This window comes from Podarcis raffonei, chromosome 3, assembly GCF_027172205.1.
Source record: "Podarcis raffonei isolate rPodRaf1 chromosome 3, rPodRaf1.pri, whole genome shotgun sequence".
NCBI classification, from domain to species: domain Eukaryota; kingdom Metazoa; phylum Chordata; class Lepidosauria; order Squamata; family Lacertidae; genus Podarcis; species Podarcis raffonei.
This window is the reverse complement of record NC_070604.1, coordinates 28,246,542-28,264,584: the sequence shown is the minus strand read 5'-3', so window position 1 is coordinate 28,264,584 and position 18,043 is coordinate 28,246,542. Positions and strand designations below refer to the sequence as shown.

General features: G+C 40.8%; 1 protein-coding gene and 1 long non-coding RNA gene across 2 annotated transcripts; both read left to right on the top strand.

The window, feature by feature from the left end:
- Nucleotides 1–868: 868 nt before the first annotated feature.
- Nucleotides 869–1,521, top strand: LOC128410128 (uncharacterized). The gene is made up of 3 exons (XR_008329391.1): nt 869–1,088; nt 1,182–1,249; nt 1,368–1,521. It is a non-coding gene; the product is annotated as an uncharacterized LOC128410128 (long non-coding RNA).
- Nucleotides 1,522–2,407: 886 nt separating this feature from the next.
- Nucleotides 2,408–18,043, top strand: LOC128410125 (uncharacterized). The gene is made up of 20 exons (XM_053380902.1): nt 2,408–2,530; nt 4,838–4,984; nt 5,425–5,496; nt 6,591–6,758; nt 6,854–6,950; nt 7,449–7,666; nt 8,956–9,109; nt 10,621–10,829; nt 11,347–11,464; nt 12,248–12,453; nt 13,466–13,583; nt 13,916–14,082; nt 14,173–14,273; nt 14,346–14,476; nt 14,591–14,641; nt 14,752–14,935; nt 15,020–15,140; nt 16,315–16,408; nt 16,587–16,712; nt 17,916–18,043. Exons 2-19 carry the CDS (start codon nt 4,838–4,840, stop codon nt 16,676–16,678), a joined length of 2,448 nt encoding a protein of 815 aa, XP_053236877.1. The 5' UTR covers nt 2,408–2,530; the 3' UTR covers nt 16,679–16,712; nt 17,916–18,043.

Here is an 18,043-nt window from a genome sequence, read left to right as displayed (position 1 = left end):
ACTGACACACACAGAGACACGAATTTGTAAATCTGTCTGTGCTTGGCTTAAATACATGACCTTTCAAACATCCTTTTGAACACATGCATTTGGAGCGGATCTCTAACATGGAAGAGAGAGAAGACCTGAAATACAAGACAAAACTGTATCAATAGTACAGGACATCACATTTTACATTGAAACACGGGACAATCCTGTATTATGCAGGACAGGTGGCAACAAGTTCAGTTGAAATCAGTTGGACTTACTTCAGAGTAAATATGAAGCAGTCAGGCTGGTTAGGACTGCAGTTTGCAGCTTCGTGTGTTTATTGGGAAGCGAATCCTATTAACAAATCAGAAATGTGATAGCACAGGGGAATGGCAAAGTTAGGCTAAGCCACATGGCTGGAGGCTGCAGCTGACCACTTCTCTGAAGAGTGATTAGCTTTTAAACAGCTGATCATCGGAAACCAGCCACACACTAGCCCAGTGGCGGCCAAACTCGGCCCTCCAGGTGTTTTGGGACTACAACTCCCATCATCCCTAGCTAACAGGACCAGTGGTCAGGGATGATGGGAATTGTAGTCCCAAAACATCTGGAGGGCTGAGTTTAGCCACCACTGCACTAACCCAAAATATTTTGTCCTGTACCTTTAACAATGGGGACTTAGCAGGTGGCTTTTTCTGTGGCAAGGAAGGGAAAGTGTTGGGGACAGCTATCAGAATCACAGGGGTGAGGCAGCCTCAATAATCATCCCAGATCTTGAATAGATTTACTCAAAAGTAAATCTCATTGAGTTCAATTGATTTTAGGTCCCGGGTTTTGCTCCAAAAGGCTCCCATGGGATTGCATACAGATCGACATCATCCCTTCTGGTGATTAACAATTGCTGCTGGAGCACCTGCCCCTAATTTAGTGAAATTGTGGGACAGTTTTTCTTTATAAAGGGGACCCAATTGGATTCCACCATTTAGAATATGTCTGTTTTGTTTGTGGTCTGTGTTGTGTCAGTGAGGAGCTATCCTATAAAAAGAACTGGATGAACTTCGACTATTTGGACTACACTCCTTTGGAAACATGAAGAAGGCAGAAAAACTGCTTTGCAGGTAAAGTGCTTTGAGAGAGGGCTCCTCCTCTCACACTTACTCAGTTTTGTCTGATCTATTTACATGGTTAATTCCTCTCTCTCTTGTTTATAGAATATTACTGCTGTTTCTCTGGTTCCAGTCTGGAGTAGGGAGGAATGGACCAGCATTTGCTCCTCCAGGTTGGATAAAAGACTCAGTTGCTTCCTGCCCTCTAGGGGAACTCTAAAAATTGTGTATCTTCGCGTTGTGTGATTACTGTATTATTATTGTAACTGTAAAACCTTTAATACCTTTTAGGTTTTATAGAAAGCACCTGTTCCTCCAGTATGTTTTGGGTGAAGCTGGATAAGTCCTTTCTTCAGGACAAATTCTTCACAGTAGAAATAATTGGTGAGCTGTAATCCATGGGAAAAGATAAAGAGGGTATCACTTCATGCTTGCAGCCTTACTCCTAAGTGTACATGTTCCTTTGGGAGTATCATTCAATTATATCAGGGTTTCCCAAACTTGCTTTTTGGACTACAACTCCCATCATCCCTAGATAGCAGGACCAGTGGTCAAGGATGATGGGATTTGTAGTCCAAAAACAGCTGGGGGCTCAAGCTTGGGGAAACCCTAGATTCTATCAATGGGGCTTACTTGGAAGCAAGTGTGACCCAATTAAGCTGTTTACAAGAGGACGTAGGTTTTTCTCAGTGAGAATTCAGTAGCTCTAACCTGAAAAGTTCATTTACCATCTATGTTTACATGTATTTCTTGAGTTTCTTGCTGACAAATCTAATAAATTACTGGGGGAAGCCAAGAAGTAATAAGTTTCTGAAGGGGAAATGTTTAATGGCAAAGTTGGGTTCCTGGGTGATCTTGATTGTGAATAACTGTTCCTACTGTGGGTAGGAAGATTGAACTGAAAACTAAAAACCCTTCAGCTGCATTAAAGTAACACTTGAGCAAATGTTTAAAGGATGGGTGTGTCTGTTAACCAAGTTTGTTAGTGTCCATCTTCATCACTTAGTTTTCCTTGAAAGCGAGATGGATGGATTCATAATCCCTTTTCCAAAACCTGCTTATTCAAGCCTTGCAATGACAAAAGTATGCTAAATTGAAATTATAATGTGTCATAAAGCAATACCTTCTTTTTAAAAACACACACACACAACCCAGAGGACATGTGCCATTTGAAGGGTATTCTTAGCAATTAAATATGCTGTTGGAATAAACAACTGGCTCCAAACTCCACTGAAAGTCTCTAAAGATGGTAGTACATTCTTAATTGTGATGGCATGTTTGACCAGAATAAACTAGCAGCTAACACTCTGTTGTGTGTGTCTTTAGATCCCTCTGGTGTCTTGGTTCTGCTTGACGAGGAGCTAGAAGCTCGCTGTGGCTATGTCCTGTCAAATGATGTGTGGGGTAATACCATATTCCGGGCTTCTTTTCTTGGCTGTCATGTTATAAATGAGGTGAGGCCAACTCATGCTCTGATTCTATACTCTCAGTATCAGCAGTGCAGGAAAGGTTAATGTGCAGTATTACTGTTCGGTGCCCCCTACCAGAATGAAACAAAAGATTTGATCTGTGAAACTTCTGAGAATTGTGGCAGGGACTCCTGACTCGGAAAGCTCCCCTCATTCAGTCTAATCTTTGGTTTTACATTGAGGTAGCTGCTTACGAGTCTTGGAATGCTAGGATCCCTAGCTCAAAGGAGGATGGGAAGCAGAGGCTGGATTTGATTTTTCCAGAAATGCTGGATTTCCCCTTACCCAACTGGGGACCTTCTGGATGAACACTGAGCATTTATCTTGATTTATTTGAACAAAGTTTACATGTAGCTTAGACATAATTCAGCAGTGCATTCATCCTGATTTGCCTGTGGAGTGTTCTTCCTGTTAGTCATCTGACTTTCTTCAATGCATTCCTATGTCCCTTCCTGACTTCAAAAAGCCCACTTTATTTTTTTATTTTATTTTTTTGCTGCACTAGAGTTACAGAACACTCTAGTCCAATGCAATTTAATTGCACAAAGCTAAATTTCCAGTGTGTGCTTGAATCCCCCCAAAGTTTGCAGTTACTAAGTAATGGGTAGACCACCTGTGCTTTTTTCCTCCTTTTTGCCTGCCCTCTGTGTACGTATTATGCTAAAAAACACCAGATGCACTTCCAGGCTTCCAAACTTTTGCAAAGATCTCTCACATTTGAGCAGATACTGATATTATTATTATTATTATTATTATTATTATTATTATTATTATTAACAACAACAACAACAACAACAACAACTTTTTATTTATACCCCGCCCTCCCCAGCCAAGGCCGGGCTCATGGCGGCTAACAACCAATAATAAAAACAAGTTGAATGAATACAACTTAAAAACAAGAATAAAATACAACATTAAAATATTGAAGCATTAAAATATTAAAATGCAGCCTCATCAGGAGTGCAACATCATATCCCATTGCAAAGAAAGTGGATACCTTGCAATAAATTAGCAATGGTGCTCTTGCAAAACAAATCTGCTCCCCCATGCAAAAAATGATAAAATTTCAGTTTTAGTTTATTGAGGCAAGAAAGGTGACAGAAAACTACTGTGGAATGTGCAGGATAACAGCCACATGACAACGCTGCTTTATAATCTCCATGCAGTTGCTCAAAAAATTTTTATCCAGAAGCCACCCAGTTTTGGATCACACAATGACAAATGTCATTAATGGGCAGGAGTCTTCTCCTGGATACCCAGGCAAGCAACTAGTACTGAGTGAAAACATGATTGCCATCTTTGTGGACCCCAGTCCTCCACACTTCCTATAGATAAATCCAGATGGTAATTTTGAAGTTGCATGTGCAGAAAAACAGAATAAATCATTCTTCTTTTCATACAATTTAGTGCTGGGCCCGATGTTGTCAAAATGGCGCCATTCAAACAGGTGGGGGAAATCAGCTGAAAATGAAAAAAATAAATCAGGCAAAATAAAGAGGGGTACCCCCAAACCATGAGGACTAAGTAAGCTCAGCAAACATATAATTTTGAAAAGGGAGAAGTGTGAAGAGAGATATGAAATGGAGTATCCAGGAAAAGAGCCATCAATGATGTGCTGGAATACTGAATAGGAACACTCCATACTTCAGGATTTTGTAACAGGAACTATTTGTTGTAGGTGTTCTGCTGCCCAAGCATTCTAACCCACACACATTTGTGTTTTGACTGTCAAGATAAATGTGTGATGGGGGAAGCTGGGACTATTATTATTATTATTATTATTATTATTATTATTATTATTATTTATTAATACCATGCCCATCTGACTGGGTTTCCCCAGCCACCCTGGGCGGCTTCCAACAAAATATTAAAAATACAATATAACGTCAGACATTTTTAAAATATCCTAATGAAAGGCCATAGATGCGGAGGCAATGAGAAAACAACTCTGGGATAACGTATGCTAGCATTAAATTAAGTTATTTTAAGGAACCAGCTATGTCAGATTCTCTGTGAAAAGCTCTGGGTTGGGTTTTGCAAGAGAACAGCAGAAGCAGCAGAATCTGCTCCAGGTGATGCTCAGTGACAAAATCTACAGAAGCTCAGTGTTCTCCTCAGATATTATTTCCTCCTTGAAGATGTAAACTACAATGACACAACTGATAGTAAATGCAGCAAACTTGTATAGATCATCACTCTGGCTTTATTAACCACTTTGGGGGGGGGGGGGAATGCATCTCTGTCACTAAATTCAGTGTTTTCTTCCCAAACCAATATCCCAAATGATTGCAGATGGATGAAAAGTTCTCTCTTACTTTAAACATCAGAGTGTCATTATTCCAAGACCTGAGGGCAGCTACAACCTACCAACACCCTATGCGCTGCTCTTACCCCACATGGGCTCCAAGGGAAATTCTGTGTGAAGAGAATTACATGGAGGTAAGAAATGGTTCGATATGCTTCATAAGAATGAGTTGGTATAAAAATGATAAGAATATAAGAGCATTTAGCTAAAAGATTATCAAAATAAGACAAAAATTAAGCAGAAGTAGCAAATATTTAAAGAAGCAGAAAGGGAAGTTGAGGAAAGTCACAGGGTAGGGGGAATTTTCTTTTCTTTTCTCTTATATGATAAATGTGTTGAATATTAAATTGTAAAATCTAATTAAAAAATTATACATATATATAAAAAGAATGAGTTGTGCTACCAATGATCCTACCATGTACAGGATGTGAGCAGCCTTCCTCCTTTACACAACAAATAAAAACATTGGAAACTTAAGTTCTCTAAAATAAGGAAACTGGTAGGAGGAAACCAAACAAATTTGGACCTCATAACCTGTTGCACATTCTATAAATAAGTATAATCTCGTTTCAAGGTATCAGTGAAGACCGATGTCCCTGTGATTTCGGATTATGAGACTGCAGAATGGATGTCTGCATTGCCTGAGGTAAGGGGGGGGAAGTATATGATATGCTGGTTTTTGTAAGTTTTATTACCTACCTTTCATGGTAAGAAACACTCTAGAGTTGACTTATGGCAATTCAAAAACAGAAAAATTTAAATTTAAATCCAATGAAATATCAGTTGAAATCTCTCTGCCCCTTTCTCCCTCTGAAAGAAATGGTTTGGAATAAGCTGTCCATCCTATGTATATACAGTAGTACCTTGGGTTACATACACTTCAGGTTACATACGCTTCAGGTTACAGACTCCGCTAACCCAGAAATAGTACCTCAGGTTAAGAACTTTGCTTCAGGATGAGAACAGAAATCGTGCTCCAGCGTTGCAGCGGCAGCAGGAGGCCCTATTAGCTAAAGTGGTGCTTCAGGTTAAGAATAGTTTCAGCTTAAGAACGGACCTCCGGAACGAATTAAGTACTTAACCCGAGGTACCACTGTATAATGGAATGCAGAGCCAAGTGCAATCATTATTTCTGGTCCACCAAAGGAACTTGAAGTAGTGGTTTTGGATTTTTTAATTTATTAAAAAGGGAAGGGGAGTTGTTAAAACTTCATCCTCACAACCGTAAGGTAAGTTAGACTGAGATAGAATTACTGGTTCAAAGTCACCTAGTGAGGTAGCAGGTATTCAAACCCAAGTTTCACTGGGCAACATCTAGTACTTTGTCTGCTACGAGAAATCACATCAATTCTGGTCATGGCATAGTTTCTCCAAACCTCAAAGTGCCCACTGAGAGGAATATCTCCATTCTGCATGGTGGATCTGTAGCCATGACTAGATAGCAGCCCCCCTTTTATGTTCCTAGCTTACAAAAATCTACAGCACTTCAAACCCCCTGACAAAAAAGTACCCATCACACTTTACTAATACAGAAATAGTTGGGTATTCCTCTGGAATATATCTAGCTCATGAATGCATGTGGATTTTATGGCTGGTTGAAGATTTGTAGTGAAGTCTAGGCCTTGCATAACATTCTTTAAAAGCTTGTAATGAAATTGAAAAATTGCTCATTTTTGTTCTGAAGCTTAAGCCGCATGAAAATGCTTATCAGCCTAATACGCTCCCCCCCCTTTTTTTTAGGCACGAAAAGTTCTGTATCAGATATGGCAGCTGATATTCTATTCTCCTTCGGGGAGAAAGAAAACATTGGTGAGTGACGCCGACAAGCTTGGCTACAGTTTCAATAATACGCTGTCGAGAGTGTTCCTCAGGTCTCCCTACTCCACAAATGAAACAGAACATTCAGTGGTGAGTTAATCCTACTAGGAAGAAGATGGCATTGCTCAGATAGGTCTCATATTCCAGCTGGACTAATAAAACTTTACCAAATGTTTTTTCAATAGGCTAATGGGGTCACTATGAGCACAATCAGCTCCACTTCCATGTACAGACAAAGGTGGCTGCTTCTGTTGATTGACACCACAGTGTCATGCCCAGTTGGTGAGTACCTCCCTTCTCTTACCCTAAAAAAACATAGTTCATTCCTACAATCCAATGTGACCTGATCCTTTCTGGGAAACTGTTTCCTTTATGACCCTTTTCATGAAGTCCCACGACACCTGGTCAAATGCCTTTTCCGCATCTATTGATATTAAAGCAGCCTTTTTGTCTGAGCTTTCTTCTTGGTATTCTAGTAAATCTATAACATTCCTCATGTTGCTGTGTATGTATCTACCTGGCAGAAAGCCAGTTTTCTGGGAAACTGTTACATGAATGTTAATACAAGCCAGGGCCTACAGCAACTTGAGTTGTATGCCTACTGTGTTCGTAAAAAAATAAAAATAAAAATGCATGTATTAATACTAGGTTTTAAAATAAGATTTGGCCAGCTTATGCATGGGTGGTGTTGCAAAGTGATTCACAAACAGTAAAATGTTACCTCCTGGTGATCTTCCCTGTTTTTTGTCAAGCACTGATCTGAGTCTTACTAATCGGCAGATGGTACCAGCTTTACGGATGTTGCCATAATATGGACTGTGCCAAGTATGATCCCCCGATTGGTCCTTCAAGAACCTACCTTTACATCCCATAATATATCAATGGCAGTTGATGGGCAAAGAATAGAGAATCCTGAAAATTTCGGTTATATGCTGGATCGTAACAACACACACATTGTAATGACTATCCCAATTGGAGCGTCTGGGGGCAGGTTAAAGGTAAATGTGATTTTTATAAAATCAAACAATATGGAAGCAGACTCAAGTTGGTATACAAAAAAAATGCAATGGAAGTTTTCATTAATTCAGTCAGCTGTTAGATCAGCACTGCAGCAAAGCAAAACCCAACTACTTATTTCCTTTGCATATAGATATTGCAATCAACCCAGCTGGCATAGGGTAGGCCTGTCTCCTGATTTGTTCTGCATATGTAGGTGAACTCTGAGGCCTCATGATATGGGTTTACAAACTAGAAAACAGTATAAACTCGCCCCATGAAACTTCTGCTTATGTACGACACTGTGACCTGCCTTTTGAGTCTCTGAAGGAATGAGGTCACTAAAACCTTGCGACAGAAAGATTAGTGTGTTCATGTTGACTTCATATTGCCATTGAAGTGTTATGAAGCCTTAGATGGTTGAAATCATCATACCTGAGAAATCAATAAGGCTGACATGAGTCCTCTTAAATATATCCATGCACCAAATCAGATTTTTATAAAGGTGTGCAAAGACATTCTTGATGGCTGCTCTTTAACTCTGGAGTGCCCTTCCTCTACAGTTTTCTGAGCCTGCCTTCAGAAAGCAGTATGATATATTTCTATTCTATTGAGAGCCAGTGTGGTGTAGTGGTTAAGAGCGATAGTCTCGTAATCTGGGGAACCGGGTTCGCGTCTCCACATGCAGCTCCTCCACATGCAGCTGCTGGGTGACCTTGGGCCAGTCACACTTCTTTGAAGTCTCTCAGCCCCACTCACCTCACAGAGTTTGTTGTGGGGGAGGAAGGGAAAGGAGAATGTTAGCTGCTTTGAGACTCCTGAAGGGGAGTGAAAGGCGGGATATCAAATCCAAACTCTTCTTCTTCTTCTTCTATTCAGAATAGCTTTTGACATTATCATGTACTGTCAATCTATCCAGAACCCTCTGGATGGGGCAAGCTTTGAAGTCGATAAATATAAAGTGTTAAACTTCTGTTATTCGGGACAATGATAGATGCATTTAAGCACTGCAGAACAGAATGTGGGAAGATACAAACCCTGTATGTTTTGAGTTCAGGGGCATATAGCTACTTAACTGTAAAGGTGGTTTTCACTGCTGTTCGTCTAAATCAGGCATGGCCAAACTTGGCCCTCCAGATGATTTGGGACTACAGTTCCCATCATTCCTGACCACTGGTCCTGTTAACTAGGGATGATGGGAGTTGTAGTCCCAAAACACCTGGAGGGTCAAGTTTGGCCATGCCTGGTCTAAATGAATCTACTTTCCTTAACACTTGTTTTCCTCTTGTAGAGCACTGTATCCAATGGTGTCTATGGGGCAGTATATAGCATTGACTTATTACTGGAGCATACCTGGACAGATACAGATTGGCACTTGACCAAGTACACTGTGATTAAGCAAATCACCACACCCTTCATGCCTAGAATACCAAGAGTAGTCAATAGTAAGTGGGGCTAAGATGCATCTACTTTTCAGTTATATGTAAAACAGGATTGCTGCTGGGTCATTGTACAAAGAGGTGCCTTATTGATAAAGTACAAAGAGGTGCCTTATTGATAAAGTATTTTGATTTTTTTTTATTAAGATATGAATGTACTTTCATTAGTTCCTCTGCTGGGTGGGTTTTTTTAAAATAAAATCTTAATTTACCATTTGGGATCTAATCCCCTAGTCCTGGGTCCTAGTATTGACACAAAGATGGTATGTGGAAGCATGTAAATGCGTGGCTTGTAGCTTTTTTGTCTCAAAGGTGAAGAAAACAGTTCTGCAGTAAAGGGTCTTGTTGGAGGGAGAAGACTAAGATCCCAATTTCTTATTCAGCAAGTTTATTTTGTAGGTTCCTTTGCAGAATACATCCAAGAACACACACCCCTAGGCAGAATATAGATCCTTAAAGAAGACCCTTTCTTCTGCATGGAAAGTTTTTGGGAGTCAGTTTACTAAACCTACCAGTTATTACCTGTGGATACCAGTTGACTTCCATCATCTAGTTACGAAAAACATATAGATCAGTTTAGAGAAACTTGAATTCTCTTTCTCTCCCCACGCCCCCAGTCACATTCTTAAATGAGGGTAAGCTAGTGGTAAATTCTCCTGAGAGTTTATTTTCAAAGTGGAGACCATGGGAAACAAACTGTGTTCTAATGTTCTAGTTACAGGTAGGTAGCTGTGTTGGTCTGCCGTAGTTGAAACAAAATAAAAAAAATCCTTCCAGTAGCACCTTAGAGACCAACTAAGTTTGTTATTGGTATGAGCTTTCATGTGCATGTATCTGAAGAAGTATGCATGCACACGAAAGCTCATACCAATAACAAACTTACCGTATTTTTCGCTCTATAAGACGCACTTTTCCCCTCCTAAAAAGTAAGGGGAAATATGTGTGCGTCTTATGGAGCGGATGCAGGCTCCATGGCTTCAGTGAAAGCAATGTGAAGCCTCCGGAGTGTAGCGGGAGCACTCCCGCTACGGTCCTGAGGCTTTGGGCGGCTATCCCTGAAGCCAGGAGAGCAAGAGGGATCGGTGCGCACCGATCCCTCTTGCTCTCCTGGCTTCGCTTCGCTGGAGAAGCGCTGCACAGCTTTCCCTCTCTGCGCAGCGCCCCTTCAGCGAAGCGGGAGGAGAAATGGTAGGGGCTCCGCTTCTCCTGTCGCTTCCCTGAAGGGGTGCTGCGCAGAGAGGGAGAGAATATTTATTTTCTTGTTCTCCTCCTCTAAAACTAGGTGCGTCTTATGGTCGGGTGCGTCTTATGGAACAAAAAATACGGTAGTTGGTCTCTAAGGTGCTACTGGAAGGATTTTTTGTGTTCTAATACACTATTCCTAAACTTTGAGTCCTTGGATATTATTGGACTAAAATTCCCATGATCTCCAACAAACACCTGAGTGCCTTAGGCTGAACAACACTGTTCTAATATTCATGTCTTCCCAGTGACAAAATGCCTTTGTCTTAACACAGACACCGTTCCAGAAACACGACTCTTTGATGTAACCTTGGGAGTCTTTCTTCATGATGTCATTCTGGTAGCACTTAAAATAGGAGAGGAACAGCTATCCCGTAAGGAAGCACAGCAAAGGGGTTACAAGATCTCTGACATTCACTTCCCCAATGGAACAATAGGCTTTCAACTGGTAGTACCTTTTGACGATCCCAACATCTTAAGAGAGGTAAGGCAGCTGGGCATGATATCTCACTGGGGCAAGCATTGTACACACATAATGGTTGAGCTACTGGTAGGTTGGATACAAAAGCTATTTGAGTCTCCTTATGCATGTATTTTCTTGATCCCGGAATTAGACACTAACTCTAACCATACTAATGTGCATATAATTAACTTGATCTTGGCGAATATGCATGTGTTTCCCTGCACTGACCACTCAAAGTATTGAGAGTATTGGGAAACTTTTGCCTCAATAAGTTTGATCTTGTGCTTTCTAGCATCTTATGGTAAAATATTGTTGGGAAGTGGTGTTGAAAGCTAATATGAAGGTACATGTGGGAGAAGTTCATACCTAGGATATGGCGGTGGGGAGAAAAACATCTGTGCAGCACTAGAGATCTTTCTATTGTCGTCCTTCCAAATTGATTTTGGCATAATGTGACTATTGCCCTGAAAATCCTTTCTGATTAAGCTAATGCAGTCAAATTCTCTCTCTTCATGGGTTTTATAAAACTTGTTTAAAGTATGTGAACAAAAATGAAACCAAGTATCACCTTCATGTGAACTACACTCTGAATGTGGGACCTCAGCTGAAGTTGTATCACCACCCTGCCGACATAGAATGCATAATTGCAGATGTTGGTAAGTTGTTTTGTCTAAACTGACAAAGTTATAACTCCTGAATGGCTTGTTTAAGTTGCATGCACGATAGCTAGATAATTCCTATTGTATCCTCTAGAAATATAAACCACTGGGAGCAATGAAATCTGTGTGAAACTGAGTAGATGAGCCAGTAAACTGTCTGGATAGATTTTCTTTCTTTGCTTTTTAAGAGTTTAAAACTCTCATAGCATGTCCTAAAGAGGTCTCGTTATCCAAAGGAGAGGCAAATATTTGCAATATGTAACCCCAAACTGTATGATAGCAGTCTTCTTTAGGCTCTGGGTTCCACCATCAATCCTAATTTGAAACAAAGAACCTACTTCTATTTTTCTTTTCTTTTCTCTAACTCTATGACTCCTCCATTTTTATTTTTATATACATTATTTAATCACATTTTTTTTTAGTGTAACCTATCTAGGGCACAACCCCAAATTTGACTATGTACCACCAGTTGGAAGACCAAGTATGCGGATAAACTGTGGGAAATCTGTGGCCTTCCAGATGTTGGCCGTGCTGGGAGTTGGGGGTCCCAACAACATCTGAAGGACACCAGGTTACCCATCCCTGATACTGATAATCTTTATATTTGCAACCAAATGGAGAACAGTTACCCAACAGAGAAGCAGTTTCTGGTGTCTCTACCTGTTAGGAATTTGAATGTTAAGCCACTTCTGTCAGAAGCCTCATGAGATGCTATCTTTTCATATAGCATTTTTCAAAAACAACAACATTCACTTAGCAACTTTCTTTTTTCCTTTACAGAACTACCAGAAGGCATTGGGTACTGCGACAAAGAGAACATGTATTTAGCTGTTCCGATTGCAGGCCTATACAAATACTGGAGCCTATATGTAGGCAGTAAGCCACTAAGTCAAGCCACTGCCTTCGCAGATGGGTATTTTGTTACTACAAATGATACTCATCTAATATTGCAAGTGCCTCTCTTTGCTGTTGGGATTATTTATGAGGTATACAACATGAAGGCCTTGGCGCCTAAAGCTTCCTTATCTCACTTGATGGAAAAAGCAGTGATATAACTAATGTGATTTTCTAGGGATGGGGAGCCAGCAGAACTCCAGATGTTGCAAGTTCTATCAGACCCCAACTAGCAGGGTTAATAGAGATGATAGGGAGCTGTAATCCAAAATCACCTGAAGGTCCACAGGTTCCCCATACGTTTTTCTTCTGCAAGGATATGTGTCGAAGTATGGATGCCAAGGGAGGGTGGACCGTGCCTCAGATGATAGCAGGGGTGGGCCATGCACAGGTTCTAGGTATGGAGAAAGGGGTATTCACAGGACTGTGTAAGCTAGGGCGATTAGCCTTTCAAAGCAATCCTAGCTGATTAGTGTGGCGTTTGTACGGAGCCCCCGGTCGTCTCATGGACTATTGACCCATACACCACTAATCTGCTGCCACCAACCAGGTCCTCCCTGGTAAATCACTTAGCCTCAGTCAGGTCCTCAAGTTAACAAAGAAGAGTGTAGTTTATTGCAGACACAAACAAACTTTAACTGCATTCCAAACGTTGTTACTCTTTACCTTTTTAGTCTTATTTTATCCTGCCTCTATCTCTTCTACCTCCCCTCACACAAGAACCCACTGCACTAACTGTCTCTCTATTTCCAACTGCCTGCCAACTGCTTTTCCAACTGCCTTTCCCAACCAACCAACCCACTAAAACCAACCAACTACCCACCACCAACTAACTCAAACCTCAGGCTCAGCCCATTTATAAACAAGTAGGCTCCGCCTCCGACTTTCCCATTGGTCTACATTTTAACCCTTTCTCTCTCCCCGTACAGACATTTTCTAAACGAACAGGCAAACGCCACAGTTAGTCATATGGGTTTTAACTGATGATGGGCTTTTAATTTATTTTGGTTGATGAGATGATGGCTCAAATGCATAATTTTTAACTAATGCTAGAACATATAAATGAAGTTATCCTTATAGATACATTTCTTATCATGTTTAAAGGAAGTGTCATTTGAGAGAATTCGAGCCAGGTTTGATCTTCTTCTGAAGAAAACAAGCACTATGGAGACTTTGGATATCTTCTCTGTTAGATGCAATTTTCACTCTTCACAATTCATAGGTGAGCTATATTCCAGTCCAGTTTATCACTAAAACAATGTGGAGATGTCTTGTGATCTTTTTTTTAAAAAGTTTTTTATTTATACTTTTCAAATTTATACATTTCACATTCCAAAATTTGACCTTCTTGCAGTTCCTTAAATTTATTTTTTAGTATCTTCTGGAGATCCAAATTCATTTAACTTGTTCATTTAATTATATACTGTAAATATATACTCTCATAACAGTGCAGGTTATTACAATAATCCTGCTAATGTTTTTATCTGTTTACAATTTATCTGTAAATATTCAATGATTCTTATGATCTGATTTATTGTCATGGGCTTTTCTTAGTGTGCTACCCTAATGGAACAGTAACCGTCTCTGCTCTCATGAAGACTGTGCCATCCATTGACATGGGCAAAACTAGGCTGAAGGACAGCACCTGTAGGCCTAAGGAGTTTACAAAGGAACAAGTCTTCTTCCAGTTTCATGTTTCTACTTGTGGCACTTCACTAAGGGTTAGTCCTTGGGCGAAGGGTGTGGAGAACAGAAGGGGAAAAGTGTGCTCTTTCCAAGCATGATGAACCTGAAATATTTTTCCCCGACAGTTTGAAGGTGATCACCTTATTTATGAAAATGAATTATTATTTGAAAAAGAGACTCTTCCAGCACAGGGACCACCAACTATCACAAGAGATCCAGCATACAGGTAGGAGTTACTTTTTAAAAAAAGATGAAACCAGCACTACTCTAGTATCTAAGAAATGTCCTTCTGTTGCAGGCTGACTATCTTGTGCTACTACCCAATCAAAGAAACACTCATGCAAAGTGTTGTGATCTATGGCTCCTCCTCCTCTTCTAGAACTCTTCCTACTGGCTATGGCACAATGATGACTAGGACAAATGTAGCAGGTAAGCAGTCTTGTAAAATGCAAAAACCAGGAAGTATGTAACTTCATTTTGTGTGTGTGTGTGTGTGTGTGTGTGTGTAAGAGAATAATTATTAAATACTTTCTTCTCCTATAGGCCCTAGAAGAGCAAGGCAAGTTCTACATATCATTTCAAGCATCTTCAAAGGTAACATTTTCCTAAAGGGAGAAGGAGAGCTATACTAGAACTAAAACTGAATATATCAATTGCTTTAAAAATAATGATCTCCTTCTCTTTATTGCTCTTGCTGTTTGCAGATGAATCTTTCACAGAAACCCATGGGCAGCATTCGGTAGCTCTCAAATACTCAAGGGAACCTGTTTATCTTGAAGTCGAACTAAAAGATGAAGCTCCTGGTGTTGAACTGTTCTTGGATAACTGCTGGATGGCTGGGTCTGAAGAGTTTGGTGCCATTCCCCAATGGAGCATCATTGAAGATGGGCAAGTGGCTCTAAACAACTGTTCTATAACCGTATTGATCAAGCTTCGTGGACTAATGACTCTTATGTCTCCTCTCTCAAACAGATGCGAGAGCAAAGACAGTGGATCTGTGAGCTTCAGCCCAGTTACTAAAAGTGACAGAGTGAAATATCCCAATCACTTCAAAAGGCTGAGAATACAGATGCAGACTCTTCCTCTGAGAAAGGTACAATCCAAGTGAAACAGACAGGACTAGAAAATAGTCATTGTGCAACTTCCATAGTTGAGGCAATCGGTTCAGTTTTACTTGAGCATGACTAATTAAGAAGAAGAAGAGGAAGAGTTTGGATTTGATGTCCCGCTTTATCACTACCCGAAGGAGTCTCAAAGCAGCTAACATTCTCCTTTCCCTTCCTCCCCCACAACAAACACTCTGTGAGGTGAGTGGGGCTGAGAGACTTCAGAGAAGTGTGACTAGCCCAAGGTCACCCAGCAGCTGCATGTGGAGGAGCAGGGAAGAGAACCCGGTTCACCAGATTAAGAGTCTATGCTCTTAACCACTTAATTACGTACTGTGCATTCCCAATCAAATGTCCCACCCCGCATTTTCAAATATATTGGGTGGGAAGTGCATGATAATGTTACCCAGTGAGCAGTACTTAATTTTAGTTTCTTTGGGATTCCATTCTATATGGCAAAAGCCGCTTAAGCCAAACTCCTACTGAAGTTCAGTAAAATCAGAAATGGCACACAAAGGGCCAGTGCAAATGATGTCGTGCAGGGGAAACAGAATAAGCAGCCCTAGAGTATCGGCACAAACATCTGACATCATCACTCTTTGCTAGTGAACACTGATGGGAGGTCTGTGTAGGTCTTTTTCTCTTAAAGTTCTGAATGGCACAGACCTGGCCTGCACAAGTTGTGATCCATCAGGTCAAATGCAGAGAACTCAATTGTTTTAATAGTTCCCTACCTCCTTGCCTTGGAATGCAAAAGGGGGCTGTGTTGGTTAGGCTTGATCGGTGCTTTTATTGAGTACCTTCTCGCACACAAAATGAGTTTTGATGCATCACAGTTACGCAGGACTGCTCTATACTGTTGTCATCCAAGCACTGGTCAGAAGTGTGTCACTTTTAAGCAACTTTTTAAATGCTGACGCTTAGCATATTGCTATTTGAAACAAAAATGTAAAATCCCACTACAACAAAGCTAGCATCTTTTCATAAAGCTTTTTTAAAAAAAAGAAAGAAAGAAAAGTTCAATTAAGGGATCCTCTCCATAGAAATAAGGCTTGTTGAATGAGAGCACTTGGGTACAACATTTTCAGCTGTAGGACTTATTCTTGCAATTTTCTAAGCCCGCCTGAAAAAAGGGTCCTTTAATTTCTCTTCCGCTTCTAGGTATACTTCCACTGTACTGTAAAAGTCAGCACCTGCCTTCATCTGCCTGGTAATGGTCTTCCAGAAGGACAATGTTTACAAGGAAGGAAGCTTGGTAGGTGCACCACTGAAAACTTGGGAGATGCTGGCCATTAACCAGCTGCTGAACTTTTAATATATTGTAAGGTTACTTGACTTATCCCATAATTTCAGTGCAATGTTGTTGTTAAAGAATGGGGGGGGTCACCAGCTCTTTTCAAACTTCCTGGTAAATATGCACCCATTAATTCCAGGAACATTTGACTATACTTGCCATACTTCAGATCAGCGTTCTGAAATCCACGGTTACGCAGTGGCTGGACCAGTCTTGGTTATTCACTCTTGAACAAATTAAGTAGTCGGACACACAGATATATAAGGTATGTTTGGGGAATTTCAATAAATATACAGAATTTACTTTTTTATATAGAATTGTGCATCTATCAGTATTGCTGATTGCCTGTGGCAATCTAGGGTTCTCCAACCTACCTTTCGTAGACCTACCTTGAAATGCTGATTGAACGTGGATCGCTTCTGCATTGCAAAGCATAAATTCTACTCAGCTTTAGGCCCCAGCCTTAAAGCAAGATGGTATCTGTGTATGGAGGACGAAATAATGCCTTCGGTCTTAAGCTCAATAACCTAGGCCACAATTGGTGCTGCAATATATATGCAGCTAGGTTCTGCTGATGACAAGTAGATTTAACCTGTCTGCACTTCATTGGTGGCAGATTTAAGCATGTCTAATTCTACATGGTGTTGGAGGAGACTCTTGAGAGTCCCATGGACTGCAAGAAGATCAAACCTCTCCATTCTTAAGGAAATCAGCCCTGAGTGCTCACTGGAAGGACAGATTGTGAAGCTCAGGCTCCAATACTTTGGCCACCTCATGAGAAGAGAAGACTCCCTGGAAAAGACCCTGATGTTGGGAAAGATGGAGGGCACAAGGAGAAGGGGACAACAGAGGACGAGATGGTTGGACAGTGTTCTCGAAGCTACCAGCATGAGTTTGACCAAACTGCGGGAGGCAGTGGTAGACAGGAGTGCCTGGCGTGCTCTGGTCCATGGGGTCATGAAGAGTCGGACATGACTAAACGACTAAACAACAACAAATTCTACACTGAATTTTGGGCAAAGTCTTTCTCCCAGACTCTGAAACCATAAAAATGAACCCCGTGATCACAGACTCGCAAGGCTGGTGTGGAGATGAGGACACTTTGCCTATCAATTCTGTTCATGATCCTGCCACAGGCATAGGCAACAGTCCAAGACAATGGCCCACCACCTGGATCCAGAAACCTTTTGACAAATTTAGCAGCTTGATGTAGCCACACCTGCTGAATGAGAAGTTTGACTTAACTTTCACAAGCCGTCGACTGCTGATTATTGTAGTACGAAGAAGACCTAAAAGTTCCTCCTTTCTCCAAAACAAACAAACCAACCAACCCCAAACACCTACCTGGTACAAAAGCCATGCTTATTTGCTGAATTCTAGGACAAGGGCAAGTCTGTGTGTGGTCTATGTATGTAGTAGGCACCCACATGTGTAAGGGGACAAACTGAAAATTATTTTTCTTTTCCAGATATAGCTACACAACCCTACTTGCTACGGCTGGCCTTTGGATTTGGTGCATTACCTGGGACTGATTTAAAATGTACATATTGGCTTCCTATGGCAACACTTCATAAATAAAAATCTGGAGGTGCAAAA

Excerpts from the sequence above, each read along its gene's own strand:
- LOC128410125 (XM_053380902.1), top strand. The coding sequence starts at position 4,838 with ATGGATGAAAAGTTCTCTCTTACTTTAAACATCAGAGTGTCATTATTC. Across the intron at positions 7,667-8,955 it reads CGTCTGGGGGCAGGTTAAAG|AGCACTGTATCCAATGGTGT; the intron begins GTAAATGTGATT and ends TTCCTCTTGTAG. Across the intron at positions 14,477-14,590 it reads GACTAGGACAAATGTAGCAG|GCCCTAGAAGAGCAAGGCAA; the intron begins GTAAGCAGTCTT and ends CTTCTCCTATAG.